At 52.7% G+C, this 15,814-nt stretch overlaps 6 protein-coding genes across 6 annotated transcripts; 3 read left to right on the forward strand and 3 right to left on the reverse strand.

Annotated features, from left to right (window-relative positions):
- Positions 1-2,686: 2,686 nt before the first annotated feature.
- Positions 2,687-4,126, reverse strand: CC1G_04172 (hypothetical protein; the record flags this gene model as incomplete). Its single annotated transcript, XM_001836807.2, has 4 exons — positions 2,687-2,722; positions 2,761-3,084; positions 3,154-3,573; positions 3,635-4,126. 4 exons carry the CDS (start codon positions 4,124-4,126, stop codon positions 2,687-2,689), a joined length of 1,272 nt encoding a protein of 423 aa, XP_001836859.2.
- Positions 4,127-4,690: 564 nt separating this feature from the next.
- On the forward strand, positions 4,691-5,728 carry CC1G_04173 (protein kinase subdomain-containing protein PKL/ccin3; the record flags this gene model as incomplete). Its single annotated transcript, XM_001836808.1, has 2 exons — positions 4,691-5,397; positions 5,452-5,728. 2 exons carry the CDS (start codon positions 4,691-4,693, stop codon positions 5,726-5,728), a joined length of 984 nt encoding a protein of 327 aa, XP_001836860.1.
- Positions 5,729-7,808: 2,080 nt separating this feature from the next.
- On the forward strand, positions 7,809-8,641 carry CC1G_04174 (hypothetical protein; the record flags this gene model as incomplete). The annotated part of the gene is made up of 2 exons (XM_001836809.1): positions 7,809-7,818; positions 7,890-8,641. The coding sequence occupies 2 exons, from the start codon at positions 7,809-7,811 to the stop codon at positions 8,639-8,641; spliced, it is 762 nt and encodes a 253-aa protein (XP_001836861.1).
- Positions 8,642-8,770: 129 nt separating this feature from the next.
- CC1G_04175 (other/NEK protein kinase) lies at positions 8,771-11,458 on the reverse strand (the record flags this gene model as incomplete). The annotated part of the gene is made up of 10 exons (XM_001836810.2): positions 8,771-8,863; positions 8,932-9,569; positions 9,618-10,168; positions 10,220-10,302; positions 10,362-10,440; positions 10,500-10,654; positions 10,703-10,794; positions 10,844-11,178; positions 11,242-11,312; positions 11,363-11,458. The coding sequence occupies 10 exons, from the start codon at positions 11,456-11,458 to the stop codon at positions 8,771-8,773; spliced, it is 2,193 nt and encodes a 730-aa protein (XP_001836862.2).
- Positions 11,459-12,606: 1,148 nt separating this feature from the next.
- On the forward strand, positions 12,607-14,152 carry CC1G_04176 (hypothetical protein; the record flags this gene model as incomplete). Its single annotated transcript, XM_001836811.1, has 5 exons — positions 12,607-12,754; positions 12,888-13,167; positions 13,240-13,342; positions 13,452-13,556; positions 13,652-14,152. 5 exons carry the CDS (start codon positions 12,607-12,609, stop codon positions 14,150-14,152), a joined length of 1,137 nt encoding a protein of 378 aa, XP_001836863.1.
- Positions 14,153-14,502: 350 nt separating this feature from the next.
- Positions 14,503-15,295, reverse strand: CC1G_04177 (xylanase; the record flags this gene model as incomplete). The annotated part of the gene is made up of 2 exons (XM_001836812.1): positions 14,503-14,917; positions 15,006-15,295. The coding sequence occupies 2 exons, from the start codon at positions 15,293-15,295 to the stop codon at positions 14,503-14,505; spliced, it is 705 nt and encodes a 234-aa protein (XP_001836864.1).
- Between the last annotated feature and the right edge of the window lie 519 nt (positions 15,296-15,814).

The following is a 15,814-nucleotide window of genomic DNA, read 5'->3' on the forward strand; positions in this document are numbered from 1 at the left end:
GCGTGCGTCCGGGTTCCCAAGTTTCTTGTAGTCTGTTTCGTTCCTTCTAGCACGTAATGGGCGTCTAATCGTCTTGTCTTCGTCGTCTGTCGTGTTTGCACTGCCCGAGATCGAAGGAGATGGTGTTGTTTCGATGAGAGGTAAGATAGGGCTCGATGGTTCAGTTTTGGGTTGCTCCTGGGTTTGCGAGACTGGAGAATCCGATGTGCTCTCCCCCTCAGTCCGCATACCCGGGATTTCTACCACTTCGAGCTCCTTTAGCTCGTCGTTTTCGTTGAATGCGAAATTTCTTGACACTTTGACGTTCCTCTTTTGCGGGTCGTAATAGCGGATCGATTTTGAACCGTCGTTAAAGCCAACCAGCTTCATCTGCTTCGATTTTGGTGCTAATTTTGGTCTATTCTCTGATTCATCCAATACCCAAACATTACATCCAAATGGCCGTAAATGGGCGACTCCGGGCTTCTTTCCATGCCATGCTTCGTAAGGGGTCATGTCATTGAGTGCGCGAGTTGGGGATCGATTTCGGAGGTAGGTGGCGTGAGCTACAGCTTCATCCCAAAGGAAAGCAGGCAGTTCGGAGTCTATGAGCATAGCTCGTGCTAGCTCCAACACAGTCCGATTGAATCTCTCTGCAACTCCATTCTGGGATGACGAATATGGTGCTGTTGGCTCGATTTCGATTCCCTCCTCTCGACAGAGTGCCTCCAACTTCGAGTTAATCAGGTCCTTTGCATTATCGAACCTGACAAATCGTGGGGAACGGCCCATCTTCTTCAGCCATGCAATGTGCCCTTTGATTCGATCAAATGCCTCCGATTTTTCGCGTATAAATAGCGTAGTCGTATAGCGTGTTGCGTCATCCGTGAAGGCGATATAGTATTTGAATTTTCCTGCCGAAAATCGTTCGCGCTGGGCCCCAAATATCCCCCATAAAGCGTTCTCCGGGTATCTTGGATCTGTGCTCAGCCTCTTTTGGAAAAGGCTTGTGATTCTGCTTGGCTTCGATGCAAGTTTCACATGAGCGTGATGGAATTGATGCTCCATCTATATCCAGACCGTGTACGAGCTGTTCCCGGTTTAGGCGTTCGAGTGCTGTGACAGAGATATGGCCGTAACGTCGATGCCATTGATCCCAAGTGAGTTTTGGGGCTGATGCGAGGTGGGCCTTTCCTTTCCTGGATTCTTCGGCGCGGGCTTTCAGCTTGTATAGTCCATTCTCCTTTACCCCAAATCCGATGATCCTTCCATCCTTATTCCGCATGGTACATTTCCCTCCTCCTATCTCGACAGTTCCTCCAGCTGCATCTAAGCGAGTAGCCGAGAGTAGACAGTTAGGCGCTTGTGGCACATACAGCACATTACTAAGCTGATGGCGCATCAAGCCTCCGTCTAACTCGAAATTCAGGGCAATAGTTCCGCGCCCTTCGACGATTGCTGGGGTAGGTCCTACGCCATCGAGAGTGGCATTGGTGAGGGGTTGATAATCGATAAAGGCGTTTCGGATGGTGCATATGTGTGAGGTAGTGCCGGAATCGAGGTACCAGTCTGATTTGGAGAAGTCCCTGGAGCTTAAAGCTCTAAATTGGGCAATGTACGCGACTTCGTTAAGCGTGCTGTTGATTTCCGATGCTTGATTTGCCCGGTTTGGACCTCGTCGACCCCTTGGACCTTGTCCTTCCCTTCCGCCTCCTTTAGCCCAACATTCCGACTTGATGTGGCCCTTCTTCTTGCAGTTGTAACATTCCTTATCTGACTTCCCGGCTTTTCCATTTCCGCCACGACCTCTCCCAGCCTGGAGAGTCGTACCCACACCATCATTCCTTCCTTTCCTTCTTCGTTCTTCTTCAATCAAGATAGCAACGAGCTCGAAAGAGGAAATGGTTGGCGAGTTTCCGTTAGCGCCCAAATAGGCAGATGTGTAAGAATCCCAGGATTCCGGCAGTGATGTGATCAGAATCATGAGGAAATCGTCGTCCGAGATGAGGTTTCCGAGGTTGTGGAGTTGAGCCTGTAGCTGTCGAAGATGGGAGACGTGCTCCACCATATCAAAACCCTTCTTCCGCCATCGCTCGAAATAGTTGCCGTCGTAAGGCCAGAATTCCAATCTTCCCTTTGGATTCCTTGACTTGGGTGAGTTGTTTCCACATTTGGCGTGCCGATGTTGCTCCACTGATATGAATCATTTCGCTGTCTCCCACAGCGAGCTCGATCCTTGTCCTAGCCTTGGCATCGCCTTGCTCCCATGCAGTTCTCGACACTCGCTCCTCCGTCGTGAGTTCGTCCGATTTCCCAGCTGCTACCTTCTCTGATCCCGGAGCGTCTTCCAAGACGTACTTCTCCAGTCCAAGGTCACGCAATACCGCAAGCATCCGTTGCTTCCACGGTAGCCAATTGCTGGCCTTCAGAAGCTCCATTCGATAGCCGCCCGTGTATTCTTCTGGCATGGTGTCGGTGTCGATGGATTAGTTAAATGTGGGTAGTTGGAGTGCGAGTCGAGCGAGTTTAAACGAGTGTAAGAGTGATGGTTTAAGCCCAGTAGGCGGGGCTCATAACCTGTTGTAAATAGAGGAATAAAACGATAGATTTTCGTGTTCTACAGAACAGTATTTATAGTAGCTACGAGACGTGATTGGTAAGTCATTGGAGCGCTCGATAAGCGCGTGTATAAGCGCTCGGGGAATTTCTAATAAAGTGGAAACATAAGAATGCAATAACTAATCTAACTAGTAACGAGTCAGCGTGTATCGACGAGAACACTCTCAACAGAGCCTGCAGCTCCTCTTCGTGTTCAGACAGAACTGATGCCCCGGTCAGAGTGAGCTTGAAGCATTCCTTCTTCGGTGCTAGGGTCTCTTTTATATAGTTCCACTCGTCATCTTCACCCTTCCTATAAGCATCAATGGCAACGTAGGTCATGGCCACAAAGCAAGTCAAAAGGCGCTTGTCGGTAAATTTCATGAGAGGCGAAACGATGAGACGACCTTTCTGGTCTGGTCTGGGATCGCGAAGTAGGAACATGACGTAGTGCATGTTGGTAACGAAGCCGACCCTTGGGCCCAAAAAGTGGAATTGGCCCCAGAGCTGCATGGCGTAATGTCGGTTAACTGGCAACATCAAATTTGATCAAAACCTACACAAATGGAAACACACCTGTTGGAAGAGGAGGCACATGGAGTCTGCGGCAGAATCACTGGGCAGAAATTGGCCATCTACGTCAAGGAATTCTGGGCTGGTGAAGATGTTCTCGAACTCGTCTGCAGGATAGGCCCAAAAAATCTTCCCTTCACCGAGGCAAACGCTGAAGCGACGGAAGCGGGCGCCGGGAAGGAACGGCGGGTTGATTCGAGGGGTGACAAGATCCACAGCCAGCACCCTGTCGGCAAAGCCACTGGCTGTGATTTTGGGGTTGCGGTTATCATCTCTGACAGGGGTAACCCAAGCAGGGGCATGGATATCTGTCTGAAGGAGGTCGCCGTTCTTGATGGCTGTCCCGTCGGAGTTTATGAACTGCGACGCTTCATCAAGGTCCAAGGCATCGGCGTTGGGCAGAATCGAGTTCTCGTAACGCAGCTGAGATGTGCAAAAGGGTGTCAATATGAAGGAAGTTTACATGCGAAATCGATATACTCACTCTAAGGTAATGGTTGGAAATGGTGTAGACATGTCTGTTCAGGCCTTCGCGGACGTCCTCGTTACATTTGACATGAATCCTTTTTCGTTCGGCTGAGAGCTCGGAAAAGATATCCGCACGGGCCTGCTCAAAGCCCCTGGGCGGCCCCTCACCTCGTTCTGCCACCCGGTCCTTCGCCCGAGCAAACGGGGTCAGGGGATCGAGATATGGCGAGGGGACTGCCGAAAATGAGGTATCGGCGACATAGGCCCAGAGTCGGTGCAGCATACATTTTGAGGTATAAATGCGATGGAGGCCCCGAGAGCCGTGTGATTCTACCACGCCTTTCGTCGTGTCGGCTGGCTGCGTCTTCGAGTTCTCGGTGGTTGAGATCACAGACTTGACTGTGCTGGGAAGGGATATTGTTGGCAGGGGAAAATTCTCGATCCACTCACCTGGCGGAGGGTCCGCCGCGATAGCCCAATCTGGTGGTGGAACTCTCTCAGCGGCCATTGGGATGATGAGGCGAGGAAGTGCTTATGGCTCGAGTGTATCTTGGAGGCTGAGCTATATATACACAAAATATCTGGCCTACAGAACTTTTAAACCGGTCCCCGGCAATACAAGAGCGCTGAGAAGATACAGATAATTCTCCGTGTAAGAACAAAAGACACAAAGGCGACATACAAGTGAACGCGGAAGTGCAACAGTCCATGTTGTCATCCCATTGTCATCCGTAGGCATAGCCGTTTGAATTGGTCAGGACTTGAACAAGAAGTCCGAATTTGTGGGCTATTGTATGTCGTAATTCTCGATGAACGTGTAGGACTGTGTAGGAGCGAAGCAAGAGTTCGAAGCAACGCTCGTTGCCCTTCGTAACGCGTTGACAGAGTTAGAAAGGGAGACTATTGTCTCATCATAGCAAGTACTCTTCCGACAAATGACCGGGCGGGGAAGTTGCCGTTCTGCCGTTGTTGGCGGAGTTTGTAATGCATTCCAAACACGGGCCCAAGTTGAACTTGAGCGGCAAACGCCACTTGCACGTCAACTACCATCTCGCTACACCAGACACAGCAAATGTTCTCGACATTAGTGATTCACGACTGTGGAACTGTTGACGGGGAGCTGATAACGGTCACTCTCAAAGCTTCGCCCTCGTTCCCTGGTGCTGTCTGGTATCAGGAAGACTGGGATCAGCCTGTTCCTGCCACATGGGGACCGAAGGACGTCTCCGCTTTTGACGAGACCCTCGAGCTCAGGCTTGTAGGCCGAATCTCAGAGGGCCGAATCGGTGTAGCTTACATCGCAAAGGTCGTCTCTGCAACGCGCAATGGCGCCGACGTCAGGACAACACTCCCGCCCACCCTGTGCCTCAAATTCGCAAAGCCCGAATTCAGTCGTAGCCTCGCGAGGGAGGCGTGGGTCTACGAACAGCTGGAGTCTCTTCAGGGTACCTCTGTGCCCAGTTCCTTTGGGTTCTACGCGTCCACTGCAGCAGAACAGCCCTCTTTCCCCAACCTCGAATTTGAGCCGTGGAGGAACAGGGAGGTGTTGTTCGAGGACACAGACAAGGTCCCGAGTAACATCGACGAATATGCATCCCCGGACTGGCTGACCGACGATGTGCCCGAGTATTACGACGAAGGGACGTTTGGCGACCCGCTCTACAAGTTGAATTCGCCCTGGTTCGAGTGGGCTCGCCTTCCCGACAACCCAACCATCTCGGTACTTGTCCTCGAGCTGCTTGGGGAAGCCTGTACTGGGGTAAAAACCGCTGCCGACAAGTGAGTGAACTATGCACCTTATTATGATTGCTCGTACTCAACGTAACATCCCAGGCAGGCTATCAAGGAAGTAATGGACGACTTGGCGGAAGCTGGCGTGCTGCATGACAACATCACCCCGTGGAACACGCTCGCATTCAAACCCTCGTCGCACGGTGAGGCTCGCCTATGCCCTCGACACAATGTCGTCCATCCCTGGAGGATAATCGACTTTGATCGTTCAAGGATGGTAAATCCCAAAAACCTGGGCGAGCTTGGCAAACGTCGCATTGCGAATACCGAGCGCAGACTGAACCGTGCAGTGGCCTTCCAGTTTTGGTGCTGGAATTAACCAACCACTCGGTGAGTTTCCTTCCACTTGAAGCCCGTGCATTTGCACAAGTCATTCTTCGCTCCTCGCTCATCCCCACTCAACGACAGTAATCGACTTCAGTCCAACCAATGCAACCACGCCCACCGCCAGAGCCACTGCAGGCCAACACCCGCCCAAGCCACCTGGGCGTTCGCCCTTTTTCCATCTATAGGCCTTGATTCGCCCGCCATCGCGGCTCGCCAATCCGATTCATTGAACGTTCTTTAAAGCCTCCATGACCCAGAATCTGTACCCGTATCGATACCTATTGTAAACCTTGGATTCTTCTGTCATATGTTTTCGTTTGTGCTGTTACGTATACCAAGTGCTGTTGTCCATAGCTATCTATTAATTGTTTTCTTCTTCCTCCTAATGAGACCTGTTCGCTCGTCTTTTGTTCTGCCTGCCCAGCAAAATGGCTCCTTCTCGGGGTGTGGTGAATGAAGCCTCGCCATTGGTAAATGCTAAGACCGCCCTCAGCTGGCTATTATGTGCGTGTCAATTGGCGGCGCTGTTTGTGTAGGTGAACGTCTGGATCTCGAGGCCCCTCTCGGAGTCCGATGGTCGTGCGTCGAAGCCCACGTCAGTCGCGTTGCGGGTGGCTTAGAGGCGCACTCACGCTGACACCTTAAAAGACAAAATTACGACAATGTATTTTCTGTGGGCGCTTAGTACTTCTGTGGGCCGTTCTCAGTGCAAATTGAGAGCATTCCGACCACCAAGCGCACAGAGGCAAAGGAATGATATAGATCTACGAAACATATAAAACGCCACTCGAGTCTGGCTTGACGCCCCGAACGATTACTCTCTTATGCGACGTACCTAGTCAACACCTCGCATGCCTTCCACCCACCCTGCGAGCCGAAACATCCTCCCAGAACCCAACTATCATTACCATCACCCATCCATACGCAACGGCGGCCATCGGGATGAGATGGGAATACCAAATCTCATCCAACCTCGCCTAGCCTCCTCCTCATTCCAATCTGTCGCCCCAACCTGACGAAAATTCCGTTTACACTGAGTCGTTCGAGGAGGATCCAGATAGCAGCCGCAAATACGAAGAGTAGGATCGCAGTAGCTTCAAGTGCTATCCCCACCATCAAGACGAGGAATTGGCGGCAGACAGACGGGTCGTTCCTTCGCCGAATCACTTTGATGACGCCTATGATTCGGAGGTACGTGTGACGCGAGATAAGTCGCGGCACACCAGAGCCTCAGACAAACACGGTGGCTTGAGTGGATTAAAGCGTCGTATTGAAAGAGACTAGCTACGTACAACGGGGGTTGAACCCTTTATATACTAGACTACCTACTTATGTAATCTAGAACTATCTAGGTACGACGAGGAGAAAGGACTGACAGGTGGCTACTACCCAGAGCACTCATACAATTGATAGGCCCCTTTCTTTCGGCATGCTCGTGCGACCATCTCGGTCGAGGTCCAACGCCATGGTGCCTATTGGTCCATGAACACTACGAACCAATCGCGAAAAAGAGGACGAAAACACTCGACCAAACGTCCACGGTCTCGTCGGCGACTCAGCATTCACAAAACAAAAAACGAAACACAGCCGCAACCACAATCATTCAAAGTCATCCTTCATCCCGAGAGAACTTCACAATACGATAAACAACTAAGCGATAGTATTCGTCAAAGGACGTGCGTAATGTAAAATAATAAACTCGTAAGAAAGCAAAGACATTGCCATGATAATAGGTTAGCTTTTTGGATGGATCCACAGACACAAGAGGGCGAAACGAGCGGTGAATGAAAGGAGAGACGAGCGGTGAAGAAAACGAGAGACGAGCGTGACTGAACAAAAGATCGGATAGAGTAAGGAGGCTGAACGCTCTCGGGAGAGAAGTCGTAAGCAACAACAACGCGGACGGAAACAAACGACCGAAGAGCCCTAAACGAGACAGTGGGTCAACAAACTCGTTCCAAAATACAGATATCGAAAGCCTGAGACAAGCGTGAAACTCGCAACCAACGGGACCAAAACGCCCTGACAATAGAAAAAAAGAAAAACGACCATATGAATTGGAATCAGAAACAATGAGACCGGGTATCCAGAGAGAGAGAGTGGAGAAAACTACAACATAAAGGTGCCGTCAAGTCTATGAGTGTCATTAAGAGTGCAAAAGGAGAAGAGAAAACAGTCGCCACCACCCACCACCCGCCCTCGCACGTCGAGCAACCACCTACCCCTCCACCACCACTACCGCCCAACCAACCCCTTCCTCGCCTCCTCCCCCGCCCTCCTCGCATTAAGCAAACTAGCCCTCGACCCCGCATCAACCATCTCAGCCAGAACCGGCCCACCACCATTCATCGAACTAGCAGGCGTCGTCCCAACCGTACTCGCACTCGTCGCTCCCCCATTCACCACACCTTCATTCGCCGTATCCGCCCCCGACCCAGAAGCAGACGAACCCGACGAACTAGCCGAACTAGACGCCGCCTTCCTTGTGATATTATTCGCAGCCGCCATCGTCCTCAGCAAATTGCCCGTACTAGGCCTCTTCTTCGTCGTCGCCGTCAGGCGCATCGAACCCCCACCATCTCGTTCCTTTGTCTCCCTCCCTACACCGTTCATCCCAACGCCATTCACCTCCCTCTCCCGCTCCCTAGACCCCAAAACCGGCATCGTCGCACTCCTCTCAATCCTCTTCAAAAACGGACTCGGTAAATTCTCCTCATCCGCCAAATCATACTTGGGCGGCGGGGGTAACGGCACCGAACTCTTCGAATTCATCGTACCCTTCGAACCCATCGCACTACCCTTCACCGACGACGACGACGACGATGAACCCGCCTTTGACGACACCGTACCCGTTTTCGAAGCTTGCTGCACGGACGCCGACGACGATGACGAGGCCTTCGTTTGAGATGCTGGACCCTTGGGGGGAAGCGGCGCCGCCCTCGTCGAATTCAAGTGCGGATGCGGGAGCGGTTTAGGCTGGAACCCACCCGCCGAACCACCCGACGACGACGACGACGACGAAGACGCCACCGAATCACCCGACGCCGAAGGCGTAATCACCAACGACCTCCGATTCGAAGCCGACGTAGGCATAGGGAGGGGCAACCCACCCGAGGTAGACGTCCTCCTAATCGAAGGGCGTCGTATCCTCGTCGGGGGAGCAGCGGTCGCCGTCGAGCTGGAGCTCGAAGCTACTGACGCCTGTGTCGGTGTCGATACCGATGCGCCATTGGTGGCAGACCCAAGGTTCATCGCAATCGTAACAGTCGCATCCTCCCCTCCTCCCAAACTACTCCGACTCTCCGCTCTCTCCCTCAACTCCCTCTCCTTCCTCGTCGTCGGACTCGGCGGGGCATCGTCCTCGTCGCTCTCGCTGCCCGCTCCATTCGGGAACTGCACTCCTCCATTCACCCCCGACGCACCCACGCCGTTCAAACCCGAGCCAGCACCGCCGAGAGATAGTCGCGTGGTCGTGTTGGTAGGACTCGTCACATCGTCGTCGCCCTCGCCAAAATCGAAGATCTTGCCAAAGTTAAGGCCAACTTTGGGCGAAGCGTTGAATAACGTAGCGAGTTCGTTGGGCGAGGGCGTGGCGAGCGTTTCGCCAGTCGAGGTGAGTACGACTCCCTTCATCGCCGAAGGGAGGTAGTCGGTGTACGAGGGCCGGGTGATGGGTGTTTCGAGTGCAGCGGGAAACATCTGTTTCGTCGTCGCTCTCGGCGTCGAGTCGACTCGGTTTCGTTTAATAGTCGATGGCGGTGGATCGTAATTCCGTCGTTGCGGCGTTGGCTCCATCGTATTCCTAATCTCTTCTAACGGCGACTTCGTCCGTCCTACACAAAGGTCAGCAACATTCTCAACCGACGATGAACACCACAGACCTTTCTTATTAGCCAACTCCTCAACCCTCTTCTCCCTAACCTCCAACTCCTCTCTAAGCGCCTCAAGCCTCTCCTCCTCCTCTATAAGCTCCGCCTCCTTCTCCGATATCCACTGTATCCTCTCCTCCACCGCCTTAATCGACACCTCCACCTCCTGCCTAACCTCAGCCTCCCTCTTCGCCCACGCCTCACACACCTCCGCCTCCCTCCTCCTCACAGCCTCCATAATCTCCTCCTCGCGTTTCGCCATCGCAGCCGCCACCTCCTCTTCCCTCTTCTGCACCAATATCCTCAACTCCTGTTCGCGCCGCGCCACCGCGTGTTTCGTCGCCACCTCGAGGTCGTGCTGGGTAATACGCGGCTCGCTCTGGATGGTATGGATCTGGGCTTGAAGCTGCGAGACGACGCGCTGGAGGTGGGCGATTTCCGAGTCCTTTTGGGAGAAGAGGTGTTGGAGGTGCTGCTCCTTCTCAGCGATGATCTGTTCCCGTGCGAGGACTTCGCGCTCTCGAGCGACCATGGCGTTCTTGTGTGCTTTGACAGTTGATAGCCTAATGATAGATCAGATATGGGCGAATGGATCGATAGGGGAATACACGCACATTTTCTCGGTCTCCGCCACTTTGAATACCAACTCTAACCGCTCATGTTGAAGAAGTTGCGCAGCGGAAGGTCTCATAGCCGGCTATTAACCACATCAGCAAACCATCACAGGGTCCACAATCCCCACACAAAGCAACGTACATTGAGATTCAACATGGCCTTGATGACCCCAAACAACGCCTGCGAGTACCCACGAGGCAGCGGCGGTATGCGTCCATTCCTATCATCGACGGTGAATCCTCGTCTCTGAACCAGAGTAAGAAAATGAACCAAACGTACCTAATAAGGATGGATAGTTCGTTATGTGTTTTGGCTTCGTGGAATGGTGGTTTTAGAGCGCAGAGTTCGTAGATGAGGCAGCCTAACGACCAAATGTCCGATTTGGAGTCGTAGGCTTTCTCCTGCATCAATTCCGGGGACATGTAGTACGGCGTCTGGGAAAGAGATTAGATGGGGCTGGGATGGGGTATGGGAAGGCATACCCCGACGTAGGTATTCGCGAACGAGGCTTGGTTCAGTGCTTTCGACAGCCCGAAATCGCCCAGCTTGACATTGTTGTTTTCGTCCAGGAAAACTAGTCCCTCGTCAGCCCCAAGCGCTCGCCATAACCCAACACCACGCACCATTATCCGGTTTCAAATCTCGATGCAAAATCTGGGGTCTCCTCGAGCTGCCACCGCCCTCTCCCTCCGTCAAAGCACTCCCCGACCCACTTCCGCTCCTGCCGTGTCCATTCGGGTGGTGGCAATGATGCAGCGCCAGCAAAATCTGCATGAAATAATTCCAAATGAGGTCCTCCGAAATAGGCCTATTATGCTTCGCCGCCTGCTTGATGACCGTCGACAAATCGCCACCCCCGCAGTACTCCATAATAATATACAAAATACCCGCATCCCGGTCGACGTGTCGGTCGTGATATCGTACAATATGTTCGTGGTGGAGGTCTTTAAGGATATTCCTATAATTGTGGAATATATTCCATGAATAGATTGCTCGTCGTTAAAAATTTCGCACAACGTACACTTCAGCGACGATTTGCTTGCGGTCGCGCTCGCTCATCCGTTCAAAGTTGAGTTCCTTCCTCGCAAAAATCTACATCTCATCAGCCTAACTCCAGGATAGAAAAGAGTGGCACAACGCACCAACCCATCGCTCTTCCTCCTAACCTTCCTAATAATCCCAAAGCTCCCGTTCCCAATCACATCCAGCGGCTCATACTGCTCCAAAAACGCCGACATCCTAGTACTAGCCCTCCTATCGTCCCTTCCAAATCCACAACACTATCGTCAATCGTCGAGTCTTGAAAAGCGAAGGGAACGAGCAGGAGCAACGACCGCGCGGCGTGAATGGAGATGGATGGAGTGAATGACCGAATGAATGTAAAACCCCGTTTCCCGCTGCTGCATGTTCAACTTGATCCCCATCACGTGGTCGCGCGCCAAAACGCGATCACGCGCCGAAAATCGACGAAATTGGGGAAAAACGCTCGATGCGTCAGTGGACGGATCATTGACAGTATGATGAGAACAAGAGTGGTGGGGTCGATGGGAGAATGACGTTCTCGAGAACAATAACGACACGTGTAGTGTATGCGTGGTATGTTCGACTTGAGGTTCGATTTTGCCTCGACAACACAGGTGAACCTTGACGACACCGGAGAAAACGCCGCAGTTTATTTACCGGTGGAGTTTAGAACAGAAAAGGAAGGTAAGATAAGAAGGTGTGACGGGAGGCATGACGCTGATAAGCAAGTAGACCTATATAGAGTTGAAGACGCTGGACGCCATCGGCGAACGAGAGAATTGTTGCACTTGGTGGACTTGTCTTACCCATTCACCGTGGACGAAAACGAGAACCACAAGGCGGGTATTGGACGGCAATTGACCATCCTTACCCCGATCGCTCACTCTTTCCACTTCGCACGATAAACACATTCGAAAGATTTCCTATGCTCAACTTTTGACGGGTACTGGTACCTGTGACCCCCAAGCAACGCTCACAGCAACCCCAAACTCTTGTCATCCTCACCAATCATCACAACCAATCTCCCAACCCGCCCGCCAGCTATGTCTCACACCGCCACTCAGTCATCGTCCAACCGCTAGACCGACCATCACAATACATCCTCGCAGTCCGACCAACATGTCTAGCCCGTCAGGAACGACCAAGTCGCCCAACCCAACCAATCCTGAGACACCCAGCCCTCGCCTAGCCCCCTCACTCACAACGCATCTCTCCAGTCTAGTCAGCCCAGCATATAAAAACCCCACCTCATCCCAACCGAGCTTCTCTCTACACCTCGAGCGCCTCTCCTCTCTCTATACCCAGAGTCATACCCTCTGCGCCTCGGAACGCATACCCCCTCCGGGCCCACCTCGACTAGAAGATGAAGCTATTTGGCCTCTCAGTCCTCGTCCTCCTCCTCCCATGCATTCTCGCAGCGCCTACGACTGAGGAGGCTATAGGCGGCGTCGGAGACAGCGACGAAAACTCTCTCGTCGATCGTTCTCTCGTAGCTCGCGCTGAATCGGATGGTAAGTACATCTATCAACCCTAGTCCGCCTCCTCCCATCCTCACCCCATTCCCCTCACCCCATTCCCATTGAACCCATTCCCATCTCACCCGTTCCCACTGAACCCAAACTAACAACCCCCAACCCCTCCCAGACGTCCGAATCCTAAACTTCGCGCTCAGCTTCGAATACCTCGCCACCGCATTCTACGAAAAATCCCTCCCCCTCTTCTCCGACGCCGACTTTGCCAACAACGGTGTCGCCAAAGACGGATCTAGTAACGGCAACGATGGGTACGCTAACGGATACGGAGGCGCTATGAAAGGCTTCTACGAACAAATCTACCAACACCGTCAAGGCTACGTCTCCTTCCTCGAGAACGCCATCACTGCCACTGGGAATGCGTACATCACGCCTTGTACATACGATTTTACGTAGGTTTTCCTTCTATTCGTCTCCTCGTTCACTCTCCCTCGTTGAATCCTGGCTCACCTTTAACCCCATAGCAACTTCACCAAAACCCTCACCGATTTCGTCAACCTCAGCGAATGGTTCGAAACCGCCAGCACCTCAATGTACAACGGCGCTCTCGCTCACATCAACGATAAGGTCAGGCCTCTCCTTCATCTACTAATCTCCTCTCGTCTCAACAATCGAACCGAAACTAACCACCGATCCTTCTTTCCCTTTCCAACCCCGTTCTTCGACTACACTACAGACCTACGCCGCCCAACTAGGCTCCATCCTCGGCGTGCAAGCCCGGCACTCCGCCTGGATCCACAGCGCAGTCCAACACAGAAACCCATGGAACACAATGTTCGAGGTTCGTCTCTCCCTCCTCCTCCTCCTCCTTCTCCCTCCTCCCTCCTTATCACACCATCAACGCCCACCATCTGATACCCACCTTCCTAATCCCAGACCCCTCTCCTCCTCAACCAAACCTGGTCCCTCGGCAACCCCTTCTACGCCTCCTGCCCAACCTCCGGTCCAGGCATGGACGTCCTCCCACCCTCCCTAACCGACTACCCCACCTTCTCCATCTCCCCAAAATCCATCTCCCCCTCCTCCTCCATCACCCTCGACCTCTCCGCCGCCTACACCGCCGACCCCACCTCCCTCCCCTCCTCCAAAAGCTCCCAAAACCTCTACGCCTACTTCGGTCTTGGAACCACATCCTACCTCGCACCCCTCAAACTAACCGACGCGAAGAACCAAAAATACAGTATGACCGTTCCCGCCGAGTTGGCGAGTACGGGTGTAGTCTACGTCTCGATCCTCAAAGCTTCTGCTAGCGAGGCTGCGAAAGCTGGGTTTGGGGTGACGGACGAGAATATGGTCGCTGGACCTAAACTCTGGATGTTCGCGTTCGGCGCTGATGGGTCTGGGGATGTTGGATACGAGTTGTTCAGCGCTTCGTAAATTCGAGTCGTAGGGACTTGGTGGCTCGATAGGGTTTTGGCAGTTCGATAGCGTTTAACGAAGGTTAGGTGATAGTGATACCCCCCAAAAAATGTCTACTATGTTGTAGATCGACTTTCTGTTGCTTTTATTATAGGTTACTTTGTATCGTTGCTGGTAGGGGTTGTAAACGATTAGAAATACGAATAATGGATTATAATGCGCTCAAATCTTACGTTCTTTGCGTGAACGGAATGCATTTTCCTCGCCAGATCTGTCCTATTACAATCACACATACGACGGAGGGTACATACTACACCCTCCAAAGTATCCTTTCCACCACCACGTCCACGACCACCGTCACCGTTAAATTACACAACCTCAAAACTCGCCCGCCCCCGACTAAAATGCCCCTCAACCGCCATAATCTGCCACACCTGCTCTCCCATCTCCATCCCCAAACTCCTCCACGCCTCCCCAAAACACCCAAACTCAATCCTTCCCCTCATCTCACCAGGTACCCTCCTCGGTATCCTCACAGCCCAAAACTGCTGGAACGTCGTCACCTCCCCGTCGATAGACGGTTGGTTATACCGCCACGTGTGCGATACATCGTATCTAGCGCCGTTACACGTCACTTCGCCCCTCCGGAGCGCGTGCGATGCGGGGTTGAGGACTCCAAACGACTCGACGATGTAGTATTGCACCAAGGGGTTGCGCGTCCATCCTGTGAAGGTGACGAGGCTGTGTCCGCTGGGCTCGTATGTTCCAGTATAGTTGAACGCTCTACAAGGGAATTCGGAGCGAGTGAGATCGATGAGGATTGAGGTAAGGGTTGAGATTACGATGGTACTAGTAGGACGCTAGCACTCACCTATCAGGGCTACCCGGTTTCCACCCCTTCCCTCCTAAGAACGCCCCATTGACCCACCAATCAATGGTATACCGTCCCCCAGCCTCGTTGGTGTAGTTCGCCGTAGCGCCCGTATCCGACCACCAATGATAAAAGTACCCATCATGTTCACCCTCTGAATTCGGTGTCCCCACGTTCGCAGAATTGATTCGAGAGTTCGAAGACGCAATATGAGAGCTAGAACTTGGGGATGGATCCGTGGCCAAAGCACAGGTGACGACGCTGGCAAACACGACGAAAGAGAACTTCATCGTTCACCGTCTCTCGAGGCGGATATGTAAACTCCACTGGCAGTGGTTATCGCCACACCTGTATCCCTGCCACTATATGAATACCCGTCCAGCCCGAACGATATCTGTTTCATCCTAGGTCAGAAGACCTAATAGGGGTAGCTCAGCAATGAGCGCCTATAAAAGAACACTCAACCTATGTACTCGCGATCCGAAGAACGTCCTGGGTTGTTCCCTCTCCTACTGCTACGGTTACAGAGGAACGATCGAGCTTTGATTTGCGAGCGAGTCGGGGACGGACGACTCTCGGGCATCACGGATGAGCAGCGAGGATTTGGTCTGCGACACGAGTGAACTACTAAACGGCCGTTACAAAGAACACTAATCACTACATAATCTCCACAGTCGCACGACCAGCCCCCAGATACCCGTCAATCGCCATAATCTGCCAAAGGTGCGCACCCAACTCCATGCCAAAAACCTTCCACCCCTCAACGTGGCAAGAAAAGTCAATCCTACGAATCCACCACAATGTAACCG

Source organism: Coprinopsis cinerea, assembly GCF_000182895.1.
Source record: "Coprinopsis cinerea okayama7#130 chromosome 4 map unlocalized cont3.4, whole genome shotgun sequence".
NCBI lineage: Eukaryota > Fungi > Basidiomycota > Agaricomycetes > Agaricales > Psathyrellaceae > Coprinopsis > Coprinopsis cinerea.